The following is a 22,801-nucleotide window of genomic DNA, read 5'->3' on the forward strand; positions in this document are numbered from 1 at the left end:
CCAGTTTCCCCTTTTTGTATATCCCGTTGTCACCCATAAGATATCCCTCAAACAATGATCCGACTTTGATTTGTGCATCTATAATTCAAATAGTAAAAGGTAATGTATCAAACAATTTAAATTAAACAGCGCATGCATACATTTGAAAACATTACAAGAAAAAAAAATGAATCAGCATTGGACTAAAAACGTATCAAGTTTGTTTTATCCAGGGGCGTAGCCAGCGTTACGCACTTACGTATATGAGTAACATCAATTTGAAAAATGAAAAAAAAAATGTCCAAAAATTGCATTAAAGTCGAGCGTTAAGCTAAAAAATGATATCAAAATAAAAGGAAGATCAGCTAAAGTAAGCATTGCTTCTCTGTGCTAGATAGCTTACTGAGTTTTACTAAAGGACTTACGTAAGCGTAACTCCAATATTTCCGTAAGTTTTTGCGTACGCACAATTTTTTAGCGTAACTGCGTCTTACTAAATAGTTCGTACGTACGTATGCACGTAAGTTTTTGCGTAAAACTACGTTAAAAAAAAGCATCCGTAAGTTTGTTATGAAAAGCGTAAATATGGCCGACGGATGAGATCCCCGACGTCGACAACCCCGTAATTTTCGCGATAGAGTAGATTTGTTAATAATTTGAACGATAGTGAGGTAAAACTAAAGTACAGATTATCCAGGCAGCCAATAAATGATTTGCACGACCTCATTGAAGACGACATTAAACCAAAAACCATGCGAATTCATGCCACTCCAGTGATGACAAAGGTAAAAAATGTTTATATTTGATGAGATAAAATCTGATGGTACAGTAAGCGTTTCAATAGCTCATTTCTATAGCTCGTTTCTATAGCATTAAGTTCTTTCATGATAGCCTCCCTTTCTCAGATCTGACCTTCACCTTGGATGTGTCAACGCTTGAAACTGTTGTTTTACAAACTTTCACATAACTTTCTTTTCCAACTGATTTGAAAACAAAGGCATCGGAGGAGCACATCGTAGATATTAAATCATGGTTTAAACGTGTTTTGAAAGACTGTGGATTGTTTTTATCAACGTACTGTAATGTGAAATTTAAATTTTTATCCGAATATTCTCTCTATCCGGATGAAGGAAACGAGTGTCTGAGATTTAAAAAAAGTTGTTTGTAATAGTGTTTGTGCTTTATTTCTTTTGGGTGTCATTTAATCCCAATATGTGATATTGCATGACATTCATTTATTTGCAACTTATAATCTACAAACTGAAATGTGCTGTGTACTGGAAATATTTTAGTCTTGGCTCTTGCCGCAATGGCACATCTAGGTAAACATCATTTTACCGGTAATTGATACAAATAGAGTCACTCAGGTAGGGTTTTCGCTTATTGTTGCGCTTTTCTTCCAAAAACTTTGTTGCAACACAATCGTTGTTGCCTTGATTACTTCCAAACTCTTCTGTAATCAACCTCATATTCTCCTTTCATTTCAAAATCTACCGTTTTATTTTAAAAATGCATACAATGATACATTAATACAAACATTTAATGCCGGGAAGGAAACGCAACGATGTCATTTAGTTTAGTTCTCAGTATGATGTCATTTGGCTAAAATTTAATGTGGTTATCGGGTAAGCTATCGATAAGCATAAAACTTGTTGTTTTTTCAGTGCTGTATGTCTAGTTCAAAATTTTGATATATACATGTTACCGGTACCCACATATTACCTTCATTTTATATATGTATGTTTCAAAAAGAAGTGTTATATTATATTAAATTGTTTTGTTCTTTGTTGTACCGGAAGCTCCTCATAACACCGCAGTTGTTGGCGAAAGGGGAATTCTAAAGTGAGGGTGGACTTGTTTATGGCGTCTCCAGAAGCTCTGTATGTGTATGATACTATCTGTTTGGCAAGTAAGTAAAACTTCATGCTGATCATTTAATGATTTCAATAATTTATTTGGTGTTGCATGAAAATGAAATTTTAAAGATGTATCAAACTTTTTTTTAACATACATTTGAAATATATATAATTAAATCCAATATGTGATATTGGATCTTGAAAATTCATACACATTTTCCTACTAATTATGTTCTTTCTCATCAAGAAAAAATAGGCTCTAAGCATGGGCAGTGTAATTGTTAATCATAAATATTTCATAGAAAATAATAATTTAAGTTAATATAAATAGCCTGGATGGGTTCCACTTTGAAGTTGTGGATACTGTTTTGTGAGCAACAATGACAATGTTAATGTGCACATTCCATTGTCTTTTTTCAGTAATGTATTCAACTTTATGACAGGCTTACTAAATAGATTTTATACCTATAAAAGCAAAGCCAATTTAGACAATTAGGAACATTCTTATTCATGAAATGAATTAAATCACCTTTTTCAGTTAAAAGTTGACATACAGTCTTTCAATGAATTACATTAAAACTTGTGGAATAGTCAAGCAGGCTATTTCTATGTTCAACAGGTTTTTTTATAAACCATTCCTGTTCAATGTAACTTAATCATAATGGAAAGCTAGTTAGCAAGTCTGTTGAATATTATAATTTTACTGCTCACTTGAAATTTTGTACCAATAGTTTTAATTCTTATGTAATGTAGTGGAATTGTGTTATAAACATCCAAATAGTAAAATATCCTATAAAAATATATTTCTTTGATAAAAGTCTTCTCACCTGGAAGCATATTATAGAAAGCCATAAGGCATTTCATCTGTTATATGTTATTTTCCAATGAACATTTTTTCTATATTTAAACAAAATCATTTATTTTTAATCAGATGCCTTCATAAAACAGGAGGATTTTTGCAGATCACCCCAGAGAAGTTTGCTGCACAGCATTATTGTGCATTGATGGAGGGGTGCAGTTTGATGGACAGATTCAAGTTGCACCAGGAAATGCACCACCACACTTGTGGCTAGTTGACCCAAATGACCAGAGGGCAAGAGCAGCCCTCATTGCCAGATTTCAATATAAATACCCTGGATGTGTTAGTTAGTCATCCAAAACATTTATTGTTATTTAAACATTTATTGTTATTTTTGTCTTCACAAGTGTCAAAATGCTTACCATTCCATTTTTAATGAACTTTTGGTTATTAAAAACTGTTATTTTTTCTTTTATAGTTATTTTGAACAATTTCAACCGTTTAAATTGTAATGAATAGACATTTGAGGTTATTTTTTAAACATTGTTAACTTAAAAAATACTTTGATTTTGTAATCTGTTGAATGATGTTTCTCTTACAGTATTTATGTAATGTGATTTTTGTTCTGATTTCTTGCCCACTTGTGAATGTATTAATTTGATATGTTTATATACAGTAAAATACTTATTGACATAGGGTATATGTTTGTTTTATAAACTGTCTTGTTTCCCAAATCAACATTACTGAGTGTTGATGTGGAAAATCACAAAAGTAGTTTTGGATTGAATCCAAGATCTCATAGTTTGTAGGCAGGTCATGTTCCTCTGTATAATGGTAAACAACAAAAACTCATAATACTGTCAAGGGTAGTTATTGCACTTAGTTTTTTTTGCATTGTTGGTGGCACCATTTTTGCAGTATGTATTGAAGTAAAAGCAATCAAGAGGAATAAAATGTCATTCTAGGGATTTTATTAATTATTCAATACAAAATAGAAAGTGTGCATCTCAATATCTCAATAACATGAAGTGTTTGTGCTAATATTTGAATTCCATAGATGTATCATTATTATTATTTCAACAAAGTGAAAAGACAAAGGTAAAACATATCTATCTGTGAAATAAGTGAAAACTTTATTTGTGTGAATTTAAAATTGACATTTTACATCAAGTTTAACTTGAAAAACAACAACACAATAGTAGCAATCATTATCAGAAAGGGACTGTTAATAGATTATTTATTTTCAAATTGTTGAAATTGAATTATTTTACCAACTTTTATGAAGAAAGACCAAAAAGCAACTGCTATAATCATATGAACAACATTTTAATAGTAAATCTAAGCCTAAAATGATTTAATTTTAAATAGCCTGACTTTGGCAAAATAAAGCATTTTATGCCATATTTTCTGAGCTTATTTAAACTTTTGTAGTGTTTTATCATTGCTACAAGCATTTTGTTCACATTTCATAGGAAATAAAAAAATCAATGTCTAACCATATAAAACATGAACAAGTCCCTTTAAAAATGATTATACATGAATTTGATGCGGTATCATTTTGATAATCACTGACATTACTTATGGAGAAGATGATTATAACAATGAACAAAACAGTACATGAAGGCTGACAATCATAAATATGTTAAAATAGTGTTGACAGTATAAATAACAATTTAAAAACACATTTACAAAACAAATAAATTGACATATTATCTCTCTAAACAATAACCAATTTACACATTCAGCTATTGGTAAAAAAATACCATATCATAAAATGTATGATTATGAGCCCCTTTTTTGTGATTACAATGTTTGATAGATGTCACTTTAAATGAAAGTGCTTTTCCATATGTATTTTAATATTAGATTTATACTTGAATATGAATAGGTTGACAGGTAAATAAAGATTTATTAAATGCAATAGTGAATAAAATATGAAAAGCTTCAAGTGTCAGCAATATTTAAGTGGATTGTGAGTTTTTTAAGTAGATAAAATAATCAAAGACTTCCAGGTATATGATTCTACTATAAGACTTCAAAGGTTTATGTTAGAATGTTTGTTGATTTAAAACAGTTGCTGAGTCACATTTTATTTAAGTTATCATTCATGAAATAAATTGTAATAAAGGAGACAGTCAATTGTCAGTTTTTGTTGATGTAATATTTGCTCATAGAGCTCACTCTGGCATTTAAGAAGTCTTTTCAAGTTGCTTGTAGATGGAATCTTGGAAACTCTTGTCAATTTTGCTGCAGTTGGTGTTGTACTGAAATATAAAAATACACCCATTTATATAAGTACTTTTTTCAAAGTCTTACTTAGTCTTTAAAAAAAGAATTTCAAATGTAAAAATATTTAGACAGAAAGGTACTGTCTGACCTATAATTTTATGCATAAATATCTTAATAGCATGTACAAAAATCTGAGTACTTGCTCCAGTGACCACTTTGGTGTGGCTTAAAGTTTCATTTTAATATATATTTTTCACAGTTTTGGGGTTTTGATAGTAACTGTTTAACCTTTTGTATCCATTGCATGACTCTTTTGGCATGAAGACACTGCCATAACACAGTCTGTCTCAAGTTTGTATGTTTACTTAGTCATATTTTGTGTTCTACCTTTTTGGAATCATGGCAGCCCCCTGGGACATTGCAGGAAACACTATGTTGGAGGTAAATTGACATAACTGCAAACGATGAACATGTAGCTGTTTTGGCAGTATGGTGCAGCACCAAAGATGATGGACTTGTTTCTGCAGTAAAATATATTCACATATAAATACATAAGTGTTATTTAAAATAAAAAATATACATATAAATGACCTGAGAATCACCAATTCTTTTAGAATAACATCATTATATGCTCATTTTTATTCAAATTTAATAACACCTTTATTAAAAAAATATTGACCGATACATCCATGATATTCATTTGAGGCAGGTAAGAAATCTTACTATTTTAAGTAAAGGTGTCAACCCCAGAAAAAAAACTATGGCTTAATCACCAATCAGCTGAATCATCTGTAAAACAATTTTACCAAATTTCCAAAAAAGCATCTTGTAATGGAATTTTAAAGCTGCACTCTCACAGATTTACCATTTTTGCAACTTTTTTTTATTTTTTGTCTTGGAAAGGGCAATGTTTTGCATAGATATATGTAAACCAATGATAGAAGATTGCTGACAAAAAAATCAGATCGTATATTTTCATTTTTCCGAAAATTAATATTTTATGGCTTAGACCGTTAGTAACAGTTAATGAAAAATGCATAAAACATCAATTTTGGAACTTATTTATTAAAATCTGAGATCTAATATTTTGTCAGCTGTCTTATATAACTGGTTTAAAAGGATTTTCGCAAAAATTGGCTCGTTTCAAGACAATAAAATAGAAAAGTTGTCAAAACGCTCAATCTGTGAGAGCCCAGCTTTAAATATGTATTAACAAAACAATAACTTTAACGTGATTTTAACTATAATTGTAAGATTCCTGAAATAATTAAAGATGAAAGATAAGTTGCAAATAAGTAATACTTTACCTTCTCCTCCTGCTCATTGAACTTTGGAGGAGTCACCCCGTAGATATATAGGCCAGAAGTGGCCCTTCTATGTATCAGAACAGATACGGAGTCACACCACCTGTCAGCGCTGCCATCTGACGCCTCCTCTTCACGTCCATCTTGATGTTGGTTAATTTCTTATTAAACTCATCAAGAGTTCTAATGCAGACACCCTGGGCATTCAGTCTGAAAGTCAAATATTTTTTTCTTTAAATTTTATTACTAAAGCTTCTTAGACTAGAGGATATCAGGGACGGGCGGTAGTCTAAAATAATAGACGTGTTATACGGGATTCTTCCAATCCCTAACGTCTATACGGGAATGTGCAAAAAACGGGGGTGTTATAAAAATATTGAAATTGTTTTAAGTGAAGTATTTTAAGGTTGAAATTGATCATAAAGAGTTATATTCATATTTTACCATGTAAGTGAAATGTTATTTTGCACTGAACAAGCATTTAATGCATTAAAACATGTTGTTTACCTTTCCAATAAAACGAAAGTTGACTGACACAGACAACAATTATGCGAAGGGGAACAACTCGATACAATCGTAATAACTCGGCCTCCTCCGACAAAGCTTCGAGATAGACCTCGTATACAATCGTTACAACTCGGCCATGGCCGAAATGTTCCGAGCGATTTAAAACTGTGCCCTAAAGCCTTGCAGGTGCCCTTCATGTATATATCGTAATGTTTTGACAGAATGAAATGAAGAAAAGCCGCCAAACTCATAATTATAAGTTGGATATTTATTTTGTGTGTACGGAACTAATATAAAATAACATTATCTGGTAATATTTCTTGTTTTTATGATATTTTATAGACGCTATATGCTTTAACCCGGAATCCTGATTGGAACAACTACCCACTTTTGATACTTAACAATTTGTACATGAAGGATTTGCCATATCAAAAATCTAAAAAAAAATCCGTCAACGTACAATTATTTGGACTAGGACGGGCGGGTGCTATGATCAAAACATACTAACAATAAATTGTGAAAGAAAGAGTGTGTGCCCGACGGCTGACACTTAAAATACTAGTTCTGGCTTCCATAACTTTAATGTTGATATTTATTTGTTTGATGTTTACAACACACGTCCAAAAATGTAATATATAACGTGTTCGCTGAAGTTCTTTAGCTATACAAATACATGTGTAACTTACAAATTAACATATATGGATACCTTTGTGAAACAAATCGTTACAATATTTGAATAAAACAACTATACTTATATAAAAAATCAGTATAAAACTGTAACATAGTAGCTGATTGTCGTCATCCGTCATAGTCAAAGTTTAGTCTAAAATAATAGACGTGTTATACAGGATTCTTCCAATCCCTAACGTCTAAACGGGAATGTGCAAAAAACGGGGGTGTTTTAAAAATATTGAAATTGTTTTAAATGAAGTATTTTATGGTTGAAATTGATCATAAAGAGTTATATTCATATTTATCCATGTAAGTGAAATATAATTTTGCACTAAACAAGCATTTAATGCATTAAAACAAGTTGTTTACCTTTCCAATAAAACGAAAGTTGACTGACACAGAAAACAATTATGCGAAGGGGAACAACTCGATACAATCGTAATAACTCGGCCTCCTCCGACAAAGCTTCGAGATAGACCTCGTTACACAATCGTAGCAACTCGGCCATGGCCGAAATGTTCCGAGCGATTTAAAACTGTGCCCTGAAGCCTTGCAGGTGCCCGTCATGTATATATGTTTTGACAGAATGAAATGAAGAAAAGTCGTCAAACTCATAATTATAAGTTGGATATTTATTTTTTGTGTACGGAACTAATATAAAATAACATTATCTGGTAATATTTCTTGTTTTTATGATATTTTATAGACGCTATATGCTTTAACCCGGAATCCTGATCGGAACAACTACCCACTTTTGATACTAAACAATTTGTACGTGAAGGATTTGCCATATCAAAAATCTAAAAAAATCCGTCAACGTACAATTATTTGGACTAAGTCAAAGTTCCAAAACAATATTTAAAAAAAATACCCCACCTCTTTTCATTCCTCTTCCACGATTTTTCTCATCGACATGAGTAATGGTTGGACTTGCTTTCAATGGCATGGCTTTCATCAAGGAATGAATACCTCAGCATTTCATGCTCTGCTCTGGACCAATTCTCTTTCCTTTTAAACTTTTGCGGCGTCGCCATTGTTTATCTTTTTGACAGGTGCGCGCCAAGAGAGATTTCTACCTCCAATCGGAGAGTTACGCATTATTTATTCGTACGCAAATATTTACACTTACGAAATTTTAGTAAAACGCACGTACGCAATTCGTATTATTTACGTAAGTTGAAAATGTACGTAAAAACTTACGCACAACTTACGAACTGTTAGTAAAACGGGGCCCAGCGCTTAACAGCGGGAGAGTGCAGACCACGCATCGTCGTTTTGCAGATTAAATTAATGGTGGGGTATTTTAGCTATTAGAATCATACGGTAACATTGTTGTGTGAATTTTCCGGTAAAGTCGTAATACAAAGTCAACAGGTTTGTAAATATATTAAATAGTTAATATTACATATAATTTCTGTTCGCGTTTTTAGTTTCGTGATTTAGTACAATCACAAATATTTGAGCACTCATCTTCAATAATACGTTTAGAAATAGTATAAATTTACATTTCCCCCAATAAACGAAAAGTAAGTTGTGTTTACTCACGGGTCCCCGAAATGATTTTTTTTATTTAAATATAAGCAATCTTTTGTTTAATATCAAGTGATTTTTTTTTACATCAAGTTTCAGTTTTAAAAGTGGGGTACTGAGTTTTGATCAAGGGTTTGTTACTTAATTTGATTTTAAAAGAAGGTCTTCCAGTTTATACTGTTGATTCATAATTAGGTTGAAGTGAATATTTTCATAGTTTTTCTTTCACTGATAAAACTGCATATTTCTCCGAAAAGCAGGGAAGAAATCACAATTTCTGATGTTGGTTTAGTTTCTTCAGTTATGCCGTTGATACATGATAACGTGAACATTAAAATAGTTCAATCAGGGATATAGCAATGATATGCAGCCCATGACTTTAATTTAACTTTCATTTCAGTTATAATATTTGAACTTGAGGGTAAAAACGGCTTTAAATAAAACATGAAACTCCGATAGCCGTTTTGATTAAATATTTTGGAATTCCGCACTTGAATATCCTGTATGTAATTACAAGGTAACGTAAAGCGAAAGTAGATAGAAAATGGAGTTTAAAAGGTTTATTATTCCTTCATCGTTCTATCCGCGTTACTTCTATTTTCACCAACGCCTACGTAGATTTGTTCCAAAATTTCAGGAAATTGTCGGTAAGCTAAGTTTGTCATTAATATAATTATTTAACGTGTATACGAATTAGTGATAACATTGTAGAGGAAGTTTCTGTTCTGTATATCAAGACCAATTACACAATTCATAAACATAAATGTGTAAACAGATATACTTACTTTACGTAGATCGTGCAGAATTACCTTGATTTTTTTTTCACCAGAAAAGAATGATTTCGCAAAATGTACATTGTTTGGCCCAAAACACATGGAAGACATCTTGAAAGCGTTTGATCAGTTTAATGAAAAAGTTGAAGTATTTGTCGGGAGGGACGATGCAATTAATGAGGAGATGTTCACGTGGAAGGAGCTGATTGTTGAAGACAATTCTATGGATGACGGAGCTGTTCGTGAATCCGTTAGGCCTCGGTGGTCTGGTGCAAGTTGTTTCTCCCGGATATGCGTGGTTCTTGTCAACAATACCACTGTAAGTAATTTAAGATTGATCAGTATCTTATTATAACAAACAAAACGCATGTCGTTCTAAAGAACTAGTAAATGTAAATGTACCATTCTATTTGTGTTATATTCTTTTCAATTATCTTGTCATTGAAATAACACTGTTATGTTCTTGAACTATAAATTAATATCAAAAGACATCGCGAAAGACTTCCAAATATTACCAGTCCTACAACTCATTTTGATTGTCAAAAGTTTTTGGCATTTTTACCATTCTCACTCAAATATCGAAAGCTTTGGAAAGTGGATAAAACTGTTTTGCGAGCTCCAGTGAGTCAGACTGGTTCCGGCTATGATAATGTACATTTATGTTCTACTGTTTTCGGTGTAATAGACAACCTGGTTTCACTTTTTATTGACAGAATAATAAAACGTGTTTGAATTTAAATGAGGGCATTAATTTCATAATGCGGTTTAAAAGTTAAATATAATCTATATGTGATAGATTGTGATATACATAAATAGTATGATTTTAATGTTCACGTACAAATAAATAACTGATGTAAAACATGATAAGAAACTTCCACGGGGATCTTCAACAATGTATTTGAAAATAATATTGATAATATGAAAGCCTATATAAAGCATTTTTCAAATATGCCACAGATCGAGAAATGGCAGGACTCATTTTGCGGGGAAAAGGGTCTTATTTTCTACAATACAGACGACAGTCGTTATATGACAGAGGATACAAAGTTGAACAAACTAATTCAGGCAGAACTGGAAACAAGAGTGATCTCATTATTTGAAAGTGTGTATTCTTTCATCAATAAACTGATCCCAAGAGGCTGTAAGGAGTTCAGCGATTTGACTCAGCAAACGAGTTCCATTGACAAATCAAAACCAGTAAAAAGAGCTATTCACGAAGTTGTGAGAGGTAGGTCGAATGCATGTTTTCTATATTATACAAACATTTTTATTCCATATTTTTAACACCCATTATAGCATTGAACACACGTAGAATGATACTACATTATTCACATTTAATGTTTTAGAACATGCAAAAAAAGAGCCGGAAAAGAAAGATAAATCTGCTTTCATCTTCGCTATAAAAACAGTCGTCCTAAAAAAGACACGCGCAACATTTTGCGAAGGCCTTTCAAGAGCATGCTGCCTACCACAGTCTGTCATACTAGATTTTCAGGGAGTCAATTTTTTTGACGTCGAAAAGAAAATCATGGAACTTGAAGTACATAATTTAATAGATGTTACGAGCTCCGATGAAAGAAAATTAATGAAGATTGGGATGGAGCTTGTTAGCTTTATTGTTCAAGGTTTGCAAGATATCGAACACAAATTCGTCAAGTTCATGAAGGTAAATTATTTATTATAATTATAACTGTAATGAAATTTATTTCATTTTTATCTATTATTAATGCTGAATATGTATGATGGTGTTAGGGAAATATGTATGCTTCACTTTGCACTGAATGTCTCATCAACAGGAACAAATTGTTTCCATCTCCATGTTGTCAAGGAAACAATTTGAGCTTACTGGATTCCTCCGGTCAACGAATGTACAGATTGACGTCCTACTCCCTACCATACTGAAAATACCACGTGAACTACAATATAAACTTTTGCAGTAGGTTCCGTTACTTTTTTTTCGCATTCTTTCTAAGTACTTAGACTTAACGGCTTTATTAATTGCAATTTGTAAAAAAACACAACATTAATCTAATACAACATGTACTTTAAATTCTTCAATGTGCCATTTTGTGAAATGACATGTCAAAATAGACCGTTAACGTGTTTGCTGTCAAAATTTCAACCACATGTGTTTAATGATAATTATCTCTTACGAAGAAGATAGTGATATCAAATAATGACATCAGAAAGTAATATCAGATTACCGCTTATCTCCGTCCTTTTGTCCGTAATACTTTCAACATACATTTTTTTTAAAGTTATTTTAGCAATACAATAGTATACAAAAGTATGCAACTGCATGTTGTCATTAAACTGATACAATGAGAAAATATTATCTAGTAATTCATGCAATGAATTCAGTATTTTAGTTATTTTGGCAGGAATCACCCAGATGTCACTGGTTGTGGTCACAGACATGGCAAGTTTGTGATCGACGTGAAGAAGGCTCTTGCTGAAAAGGATAAGGAGAGCATTAGACGTGCAATGAAAGAAAAGAATTTCAATTTTGATTTTGAATCCGAAGTAATCAGATACGTAAAGCATTCAGGGTTTTGGGCAGAACAGGGAAAAACAATAAGAGCGCAAAAGACCCATGATGATCCGCTTTCTTTCAAGCTTGGAAGTTTAGGCTGTTTTATGAAAAAGGAAATTGATTCGCAGGATCGTCTGCTTGGTATAACATGTGGACATTGTGTATCAGGCTGCGATGAATCTGTTGATGTTTATATTGACCATGGAAAACAATTCAGACCGCTTGGGAAAGTTCAGTACAATTCAGCTCAAAATTGTCATGAAGATGAATTTTTAGATATTGCAACTATAGAAATAACGCTAAACAAGAAATATGTGAAAACAGAGTTAAAAAGATCGGACGGAAGAGATGCCAAGACTTGGGATGTTTTTAACGGAGAACTGCCAGTTGGACTTGATGTTTATAAGCACACTTGCCAAAAGAAATACGACGGGAATAAAGAATCCTCGGGAATTACTTTAGGAAGAATCATATCGTTAGACTACATTGATAAGTCTGTGATGGAAGTATGTAATGAGATTGAAGGCAAATGCAAAACAATCTATGAATTACCTGGGCCATACGTCGTTCACATTCAATCAACCATGGGTAAAATATGTCCTATCAATATATATTATGATCTTTTAGTTTAAACTGTTCTAAGATAGTGAGTATAGGTCAGACATAGTCATCATCATCCCCGTCGAACCGGAGGTTTGTTGTTGTTGTTTTTTGGAGTGCGGGATTGGGCTTTTTTACTGTCCAGAACCATATCTTGGTAGGGATTGGTCAGTTTTCTTTGTCAATTTGTTCCCCTTGATGAAATTACTACTGCTTGTAAAGTTTGTCACATGGGCACACAATCTAGGTCACTTTGTCAAATCCTTGGGAGGAACTATAGAGACATCATATTTGGTCAACTAATCATCAAACTTAATCAGAATGGTTCCCTTGATAAACGCTTGGATATATTTCAAACTGGGTCACATGTGATAAAAAAATAAGACCAGTAGGTCACACTTTTTGTCTGGAACCATATCATCGGAGCCATATCTTGGTTAGATTTTGTTAAAATTGGCCAACACGAAGACTCAACCGTTTGTGAAAGTGGGTCAAAGGGGTCAAAAACTAGCTCACAAGGTTATATCTAAGAAAAATCTGGAACACACTAGGAATATTATATTTTGTCCTCTATTCATCAAACTTAATCCGAAAGTTCCCCCTTGATGATATATTGGGGAATTTGAAACCTGGCTTACATGTGATCAATATTAAGTCACTAGGTCAAATGATTGGTCAGATTATATTCACAATTGGACAGAATGTTACCTTGAAAGATATCAACGCCTTTTATAAGCAATTCGCATGGGGTCAAATCCTAGTCACTATATATAGGTAAAATCTTAAGACCATATTTCTTTGGAGCATAATAGAGGCAATATTTCTTGTTCAACATTTGTAACGCTTTATCAGAAGGTTTCCTTGATAGAATCATTAATTAATTTGAAACTGGGTCACATGAAGTCAGAAACTAGGTTGAATCTCGGGAACAAACAGATGCAATATATCCGCTCAAATCTTCATAAAACTTAATCAGAATATTTGCCTTAATAAAAAATTGGATTAGTTTAGTCACATGGGGTCAAACACTAGTTCATTAGGTTAGATCTACAATGTTAACACTCTAGAGGCTATATTTTTTGCAATATTTCTTGCCTAGTCCTGATGAAACTTAGTCAAAATCTTTATCTTGTAGAAACAGTTTATTAGTTCGAAACTGTGTAATGCAGGGTCAACCACTAAGTTTCTAGGTCAAATCTGAATGCTACACTATATACAATATTCTTTTATTTTAAAGAATTGCTAGCAAAGTCATATTTTATTCCCTATTTTCATAGGACTCCACCACTCTGCAGCCTTATTACATGTTTCAGTTGGAATATTTCACAAACACTTGATTCCCATTACATCGTCCTTGCCTAATCAGGCAAGGATATCAATAATTCACCATTTTTGCTTGTTCTCACATCATTTCTTAACAATCGCGGAAAATGTAGAATTGTTCATAATTCTTGGATTTCTTTCTGTTCTGTGCGAGTATTTTAAGTTCAAGTTTAACACTTCATCTTACATTAAGCTATAATAGATATATCGTTCCTACAAATGTTTAAAATATATAATAACCGTGAAATTTACAACCCCTTGTTATTTATTTCAGATGAGCCGTTTTCGGTAAACGGTGACAGTGGTGCCGTTATTTGCGCGGATGATATGAACAGCGTTCAAAATGTTCATGTTATTGCACTTCTAACTGGAGCGGTCGAGAGGCGTATATCCACCAACGGACCACTCCAGTACATTTTCTCCAAAGGAAGCGTGTTTCATGAATTACTAAACATCGTCAAAATACGAGAAAACATCCAGCTTTTACCTGGTAACATATTCATTTTCTCAATATTTATTCATCTTTTCTTACAATACATTACATCATAATAATATTAAAAAATATTTACGGATGCAAATTCTACTTTTTCTATTTGCATTTAGCCTGTGTAAAACCAAACGCGGGAGGTTCAGCAGCTGCGCCGGTGTCAGAAACGACAACTACACCTGCCGTGGACAAGAGAATCATTTAAGACAAACTTGTACCGCTTCTCAAGAGATTGTAAAGAACAATGTGTATTTATTTCGTCAAGTTTAATGAAATTCTAGTGGGATATAAATAGAGGATACATTGTTTGTTTCAGTGTAAGTCCGTTCCATACTTCACCGAATGGGCATCCAAAAGCTATATTTACGAGTGGCGTTTAGTTTAAACTTATACTACTTTACAACGATTGTGAAACAAGTTATTACAACATTATATCAACCACTCTCGATGGCACGATTTTAAGCGACGGTGTGGTCTTGTGTGGTGAGGGAAAGCAGGATGATCGGAGGAAACACACTTGTCCGGTTTGGTGGCCACAAACCAACCGTACAAGCCTAGTAGCCTAGGTGAGAAGCGACTGCGCTATTTACCACTGCGCTTACCGGAGGCAACTTTTTGATTTGCGTTTGAAACAGTGAATTGTTATTTTTATTGCACTGATGAATCTCTGTAAATCACCGGAAAGCAAGTGTCAACATATTTGTGTCAACCGAACAACAGCAACACCATTTGTTAATGGCTTCAGGGAAAAATCACCTTAGCAAATTGAATTATTGCAAACTTTTCAAACGGTTTTATACAGTACACTGCACATAATTTTAATATTCGACTTTTTCCGTTCTAGTTTAATGGTTTAAAATTTTGGTTTTTAAACTTAAATTCAGTATATAGTAAAATAGTTATATGCTAAGTGTTTAAGGTATTCGACCATCACTCTGTTGATATCGTGTGACCCCATAGTATTTTGGTATAATTTGGGTTTTATACGTAGGGAAATAATGTGTAAAACTATTACCAAAACGATGCAGAACTTATGTGTTAGTGTTTTTTTAAACTCTCATACTTGAGCTGTACAGCAATGTATCATAAACTAGTAAACTCTGTGGTAAACAAGAGGTCTCGATTTTTCATTAGTCGTAAGTATAACTCATAATGTGTAAAAAAAAAATCAATGTTTGTTATTTAATAATAATAATAATAATAATAATAATAATAAGTGTATTAATAAAATTAAAATAATAACAACAATAACAACAACAACAACAATTATTATTATAAAACAAATATTGATTCTTGTCATTTTATCTCAATATCGAGAGTTCATTACTGATATTGCCGTCCTCTTTCTGTGATTTAGGTCATAAACTGTGAACATATCAAGTTATTGAGCCACTTTCGAGTGCTATGATACTTTATAAAGACAGCGATTCTGTGATATAGTTATGTAAATTAGTAATGTTAAGTTTATGAATTACAGTTATATAAAATAACTTTTCAGATGTGTGTTTTTTTTAAATTACATTTTCTAATACCTGAATGCAAACTCTTGTGTTAAGTAACGCCCTACTGCTCTGTAATACTGATACTTATGTCAAGGCGATATTCCTCTGTGTGTTAATTATTTTTTAACTGCATTAAATGGTGTAAGCTATTAACTATGATAGATACCCTAAACACTGCTACAAAATGTTAAAATCGCTAGATGACGCCGGGCGAAATTTTTGGTCATCCAATATTAAATCTTTTTTATTCACGGTTTTGGATACATTTCGATTGCTCAAGATGTAGGAAATATGGATCTATTTATATATATATTTAGACAACGGATAATTGACTGTTTCGACCAAAACTGGCATGATGTTAGTGATTCCTCAAGGTGTCATCATTATAAACATTACAAAACATTATGAAATACAGAAAGGTACCTACATCTGGAAATTCCATTAAAATATAAGATTGCTTTTGCTAGAGTTCGCTGTTCAAACCATAAACTAAACATGGAACTCGGTAGATATATAAATACTCCACAAGATGAGAGACTTTGTATATATTGTCTGAATCAAAATTTGACAGTTATTGATTGTGAATATCATGCATTCTTTCAATGTCCTAAATTCGATATTATTCTTAGACAATATCTTGTAATTGGTATTCATCTGGTAATAATTTTAATGATTTCTACTCTTTAATGTCTACTGAAACTGATAATACAATATTGAAGTTAACAATCTATGTATACCATCTATTATATATAGCTTTATTTCCCCCATTTTCTGGGGATGTACATGGTATATGGTAATACATACACAAGAATAAATATTTACAAACAGAATACCAATTTGATAGTACTTGAATAAAATGAATTGAATTGAATTGAAATCAGCATTTTTCATTTCTCGTTTGTTGCATGCTTTAATTATATCATTTAATAATTCAAATCAGTGTGATTGCCCTTAAACAGTTTTATTTATAATTGCTCATGGTCCGCATACACAAAATAAAAAAGTGTTTTGTTCCAATGCTGACATATTTTATCAATAAAAAATACGTGAATCAACTTCATACTTAATACTTATACAATCAGCTTAGAATGATATACTTTGTACACATAATTGCCAATTTAAAATTATAGCATATGTACATTCTTACTTTTATATGTTGGTTAACAAATAAATGGAATACAAGTTTAAATGTTGTTTATACATTTTGAAATAAGAAAAAAAAAGACCAGTAAATGACTGGTAGAAACCCTTTGACGTTATTTCATATATCAGTAAAATGAAATTGCACCATAAAGGCATCAATGAATGTTCTTATCAGTACTATTAAATCAATACAGTAAGACAATTTTGAATGGACCAGAAAAGAAATCAATTGTCACTAGCGAATTAAGGGGGAAGGGGTGGGGGGCGCATCCCCTAATCGTCCAAAAGGTAATAAAATACGCTCCTAATGCACCATTTTTGGACAATAAATTGTAACAATTTTCAGGATGTTAATATGGATTATTTAAAGTTCATTGAATGTATCTCCCCTACAAGAATTAATATAGTGTGGTAAAATCCAGACGACAATGTTGTGCATTTCCCTAAAGATAAAAATAAACAACGAGTATTTTTATTTTTTCCTTTGATTTTTCATTATCGGTTTGTACAAATATTGTACTAAGTTGCCCCTAGTATCGAATAAAAAATCCATGCGATTTCATGTCGGCCTCGAGCGTATGCTCCGAAACGGAGTTCCGCAAAGATACATCGTTAGTACGGTTTGAATTATACTGAAAAAGTCCCCACGATATGCCTCGTAGATAGGCCGCCATGGACCCGAACCCACTGGACGTAAGGACCAGCTGTTCGCATTGTGTCAGAACGAGCTGCTCCAGGATCGCCGAGTAGAAACCGCCACATGCCTCGGGGGTCTTCCGACTGAAACCAATGTGAACTATGCTTGTGTTCAGCTGCAGAACGTGCTCATGGCGAGCTGTCATTTCCTTCCGGACGTGTGAAGCATCTGCAGCAATAAATACAAGATTTGTGTGGCGATCTGTCCCTCTTTTGAAGAAAGATGATATCGTGCTTGTGTTGATGAACCCTCTACTCTGGACGAATGTTGGATCATTCGGAATATCTGGATTTTTGCCAATACGGATATGAGCACAATGTAGATGTTTCTTGGCTATCTGTTGGTCAACTAGTCTTAAATCGTGTAACAGTTTCTTGCCAGGGCGGAAAAGTATATGATACACAATGTTTATAAGATCTATTTTCGTATAAAGCTTTAGCCACGGCATCCGTACTGCCGTTAAGTTGGCGCTATAAAATAAAGGCAGCGCACACATATTCAGTATTATCTTTACAACCGTATCATTAAATAGTTCGGTATTGCTATTGTTGATTGACAGCAATCGTTTGAATTCCTGTCTTTCATTATGGTAATTTAATGTTGTTATATCTTTGGATGAAAGTTTTCTGATATAGTCTTTGCATTTGATCCAGTCATACAGGTTTGGATCCAAGAAGCGTTCCAGTTCACACGGCCTAGCCATATCCACCACGAACGTCCTATTAGATAGGAGAGCAAGGAGGAAGGCGGATATGATGCCCCTCTGTCTATCAGCAAGACCACCACACACAGTACCACCAGTGCACGAGTACACAAGAAACCGACCATTCACACATGACCTCAGGGTGTTAGGTGAATGGTATTTCAAATAAGTGTCCCATACAAAATGTATTGCGCCCTTGAGAAAAGTCCTACGATCCGAGTCGTGACGAATGAACAATTTATCAAAATACAAATCATTCTGTTCGATATGTTTGTCTTCCATCTCTAGCGCAGCAGTATCGGAACCGTTGTAAGTGTGGCGTCTGTTAGTGGTGGGTGATACATACAGCATAAATATGAGGACTGCAAAGACCAACATCAACACAATGGGTATTGTCTGAAATTGTTAAATCGAAATTGATCATACAACATCAACACAATGGATGCTGTCTAACATTGTAAACATGGAAATAGACGACACCGTTTGCCACTATCAACACAATGGATGCTGCCTAACATTGTAAACATGGAAATAGACACACCGTTTGCCACTATCAACACAATGGATGATGTCTAACATTGTAAACATGGAAATAGACACACCGTTTGCCACTATCAACACAATGGATGATGCCTAACATTGTAAACATGGAAATAGACACACCGTTTGCCACTATCAACACAATGGATGATGTCTAACATTGTAAACATGGAAATAGACACACCGTTTGCCACTATCAACACAATGGATGATGTCTAACATTGTAAACATGGAAATAGACACACCGTTGGCCACTATCAACCCAATGGATGCTGTCTAACATTGTAAACATGGAAATAAACACAACGGCCGTTTGCATACATCAACACAATGAGATTTGTCTAAAACTTTAAAGAAAGAAATACACACACCCTTTGCCAACATCAACATAGTGGTTGCTGTCTGAAAATGTAAATTGATAAATAAACACACCGTTTAATGCCACTATCAACACATCTTGGGTTATGTCTAACATTGCAAACAGATAAATAGACACATAGTTTGCCACTATCAACGCAATGGGTTCTATCTGAAATTGTAAACATGGAAATATACACACCGTTTGCCAAAATCACCACAGTGGGTGCTGTCTGAAATTGTAAACAGATAAATAGTCAAACCGTTTGCCAACATCAACATTTGGTCTTGTCTGAAATTGTAAACAGAGAAATAGATGCACCGTTTGACAACATCAACATTTTGTCTTATCTGAAATTGTAAACAGAGAAATAGATGCACCGTTTGACAATATCAACATTTGGTCTTGTCTGAAATTGTAAACAGAGAAATAGATGTTCCGTTTGCCAACATCAACACAGTGAGTGTTGTCTTAAATGGAAACACTAATTTGAGGCGGTGTTCTCAAAAGCAATAATGAATTTCATCGTTAGCCATGATAATCATGTACTTTCTTTCAAATACAAATTTAATAATATGATTTACCATTGCCTTTAACACGAAAATGAACGTTTTAGATCAGGAACTTGTCATTGTTTGCTGCCCATATTGCAAATATACGACAATAAGCCGACTTACCTTTAATTTTAAACTTCTCTTCATCATGCCACCTCTTTATGTCCTTGGTCTTTCAAAATCAGTTATTGTCAGTCGATAATAGTTGTATTGTTTAATATATTACTTTGATTATAACCATTCTTCATACGCACGGACTGTGACCATATATCCTGTGATCTAAGACTATTATATATCAAGCGATACTATCACTCCTAACATTCCGAAAAGTGTATCGAACTTATCTCACACGAAAATAAAATTATAATGCGAACCCTATCTTGTTTTGTTTATAAAGATTTGAAATGCATCAAAAGAGATACTAGCCCTTGCTCCGATATTTGCTCGCTGATGTCGACATATCCGGACTTGCTTTATGAACATATATTGGATTGAAAAGGGCTGTATTACCCGTCAATATGTAAATGTATGACTATATAATGTATGACTATATAATGTATGACTATATAAAAAGAATGTGAGTTGAAATGAATACAAGTCCGAAACTTTAAAGTACCAAAAACAAGTGCTTTAGAAGTATTTTAAATATACAGTAAGTGGATATTAAACTTGTACAACAATACGTGATGCTGAAAAGATTTGTTTTTTTAATTGATACTAAAGATTATTGTTCATTTTAACATTGCATATGAAGCACATTAAAGTTTATGTTTAGAATAATTGTTCAGGACTATAAAATAATTAATATTATTCATTACAAGTTAGATAATCTACATCAAATATGTTCCAAAACCATTATTTCAATTATACCTCACACGCAAAGGATTCAAATTTATTGTGTACACGCATTATTGCCATTCTGCCGAAAATCTTTATAAAAATGTACATGTTTCCTTTATAAGTTACTCATGGGCTTTAACTGTATTCTTCTTGGCGTCTTCTTCTTCATGTTACGAAATATTATACGAATTATGCCAATGTAGATAATTCGATATCAAATTTATATAATATTTAGATTCAATAAAACAGTGAAATAAAATCAAATCAAATCGTTAGGACATGTCCGTGAAATCGCCAAATTGTAAATGGCTTACAGTCGGAGCCCGCGGAAGACGCTTGCGGGAGTCTGTCCCACCTTAAGTGGCACGACCCCGGTTAAAATTTAAAAACAACAGCATTGCATTATTGATTTCATACAAAAAATATAATTATTATACATGGGAATTATCACTTGGTCGCAATAATACATCGGCCGTACAATGTGGCGTATAAATCGTCCGATTCAACCAACGAATTCGACATTTACGGATGGTTTACGTGAAGGTAGGATCTTTAGAATAGGCGCAAAGTACCTGCATTGTAACAAAATTTACTCTCGTGATTTTTTTTGTTTTTCGGAGGTTTGCTTAGTTTAGGCCTGAAACTCTATACAGCTCTTATTAATATTTGTACATTGTCTGTATAAGTCCGTTATCCGAGTGTTTCAGATATGTAAACTATTCAAAATATTTATTCAACTTGCAAATGTATTCTTTCTGGTAAGTGTCAAGGTTTGTTTGGTGTTTAACAAAAGTTATGGACAAATTTCAAAGCAAGTACAATGTCCGAACGAGTTCATGTTCATAGCATTTCTCAGTAATAATTATTAACTGCCCCCTTCTTTGTAGATCATGTTGTACCACAACACGTTTGTCCATACTTAAATCGCTTTCCTGTCATGTTCTCATGCAAGTGATTTGGTTTAAGATTTTCGTGCAAGTAAGCATTGCTATATCTGTCTATAATAAAGTTACTTCGATCTTTATTTAGAAATATTCCATTGTTTTAAAAAACCCTTTACCTCTATAAATAATTTCAGATGTGCAAAGTTTACAAAGGACACTTTTTGTTTGATATTACATGTACAATGTGGTAAAAATAATTAATATTAATAAAAAAATATTAATATTAATGCTCAGTAAGAAATTTGTACAAAACACACTCTTTATTCGATTGATACTGTAGAAGTCTTTGTCAATAAGTAATTCTAATTAATTACTAAATTATAACTGTGCCCAATATCTTTAATTGGATAAACCTTCGTATGGTGGGCATTCGTTTCTATTTTGTATTCAGTTCTCATCATAAGGCTCTCTTACTAACACACTCCCCGAACCCGTGAAAATAAAAATGTGCCTAGTTATTTATATAACTCGTATATTGACTCTTGACGGATCCTATATTTAAAGGAAAATAAATGCAAATAAAATCAATAACTGAATATGATCCGTGAATTATTGAAAGCTATTGAAGGGACTAGACACCCGATGATACCATTGCAAGAAAAAAAGAAAATTGTCTTAAACTTACAAAAAAAATGATATCGTTGTGTACAACGCATTGAATCTTATTTTCTGAAGTTACTTTGACATCGATTACGACACATGCATCGTTCACAGTTGTTGCGTATTTTTCCAAATCGAAATTCAGTATTGGGCCAGTCTACCACGTTAATCCCAGTAAATTAAAAAAAATAGCGTCGGTTTATGCACTAGTAGTAGTAGTAGTAGTAGTAGTAGTAGTAGTAGTAGTAGTAGTGGTAGTGGTAGTGGTGGTGGTGGTGGTGGTGGTGGTGGTGGTGGTAGTAGTAGTAGTAGTAGTAGTAACTCACTG

The 22,801-nt window shown here is 33.1% G+C and overlaps 2 protein-coding genes and 2 long non-coding RNA genes across 11 annotated transcripts; 2 read left to right on the plus strand and 2 right to left on the minus strand.

Moving 5' to 3' along the window:
• The first annotated feature begins 592 nt into the window (after positions 1-592).
• Positions 593-3,185, plus strand: LOC128230565 (uncharacterized). Its single transcript, XR_008260261.1, has 3 exons — positions 593-764; positions 1,779-1,888; positions 2,767-3,185. It is a non-coding gene; the product is annotated as an uncharacterized LOC128230565 (long non-coding RNA).
• Positions 3,186-3,588: 403 nt separating this feature from the next.
• Positions 3,589-7,785, minus strand: LOC128230564 (uncharacterized). Of its 2 annotated transcripts, none has more exons than XR_008260260.1 (4): positions 7,716-7,785; positions 6,171-6,377; positions 5,251-5,384; positions 3,589-4,898 (listed from the first exon to the last, which is right to left on the minus strand). It is a non-coding gene; the product is annotated as an uncharacterized LOC128230564 (long non-coding RNA). The 2 variants fall into 2 exon arrangements; XR_008260259.1 differs by lacking the exon at positions 7,716-7,785 and adding an exon at positions 6,675-6,796.
• Positions 6,873-17,283, plus strand: LOC128230562 (uncharacterized). 5 transcript variants are annotated; one of them, XM_052942958.1, is made up of 8 exons: positions 6,873-6,984; positions 9,706-9,968; positions 10,607-10,877; positions 10,996-11,315; positions 11,446-11,585; positions 12,031-12,770; positions 14,380-14,595; positions 14,709-17,283. In XM_052942958.1, the coding sequence occupies exons 2-8, from the start codon at positions 9,750-9,752 to the stop codon at positions 14,795-14,797; spliced, it is 1,995 nt and encodes a 664-aa protein (XP_052798918.1). In that variant the 5' UTR covers positions 6,873-6,984; positions 9,706-9,749; the 3' UTR covers positions 14,798-17,283. The 5 variants fall into 5 exon arrangements, with proteins under 5 accessions (XP_052798918.1, XP_052798915.1, XP_052798916.1 ...); XM_052942955.1 differs by lacking the exon at positions 6,873-6,984 and adding an exon at positions 7,914-8,020; XM_052942956.1 differs by lacking the exon at positions 6,873-6,984 and adding an exon at positions 8,435-8,639.
• Positions 17,284-17,416: 133 nt separating this feature from the next.
• LOC128230563 (uncharacterized) lies at positions 17,417-20,299 on the minus strand. Of its 3 annotated transcripts, XM_052942961.1 has the most exons (3): positions 19,737-19,769; positions 19,549-19,579; positions 17,417-19,033 (listed from the first exon to the last, which is right to left on the minus strand). In XM_052942961.1, exon 3 carries the CDS (start codon positions 19,013-19,015, stop codon positions 17,768-17,770), a length of 1,248 nt encoding a protein of 415 aa, XP_052798921.1. In that variant the 5' UTR covers positions 19,016-19,033; positions 19,549-19,579; positions 19,737-19,769; the 3' UTR covers positions 17,417-17,767. The 3 variants fall into 3 exon arrangements, with proteins under 3 accessions (XP_052798921.1, XP_052798919.1, XP_052798920.1); XM_052942959.1 differs by lacking the exons at positions 19,549-19,579; positions 19,737-19,769 and adding an exon at positions 20,213-20,299; XM_052942960.1 differs by lacking the exons at positions 19,549-19,579; positions 19,737-19,769 and adding an exon at positions 20,120-20,165.
• Between the last annotated feature and the right edge of the window lie 2,502 nt (positions 20,300-22,801).

This window comes from Mya arenaria, chromosome 4 (assembly GCF_026914265.1).
Source record: "Mya arenaria isolate MELC-2E11 chromosome 4, ASM2691426v1".
NCBI lineage: Eukaryota > Metazoa > Mollusca > Bivalvia > Myida > Myidae > Mya > Mya arenaria.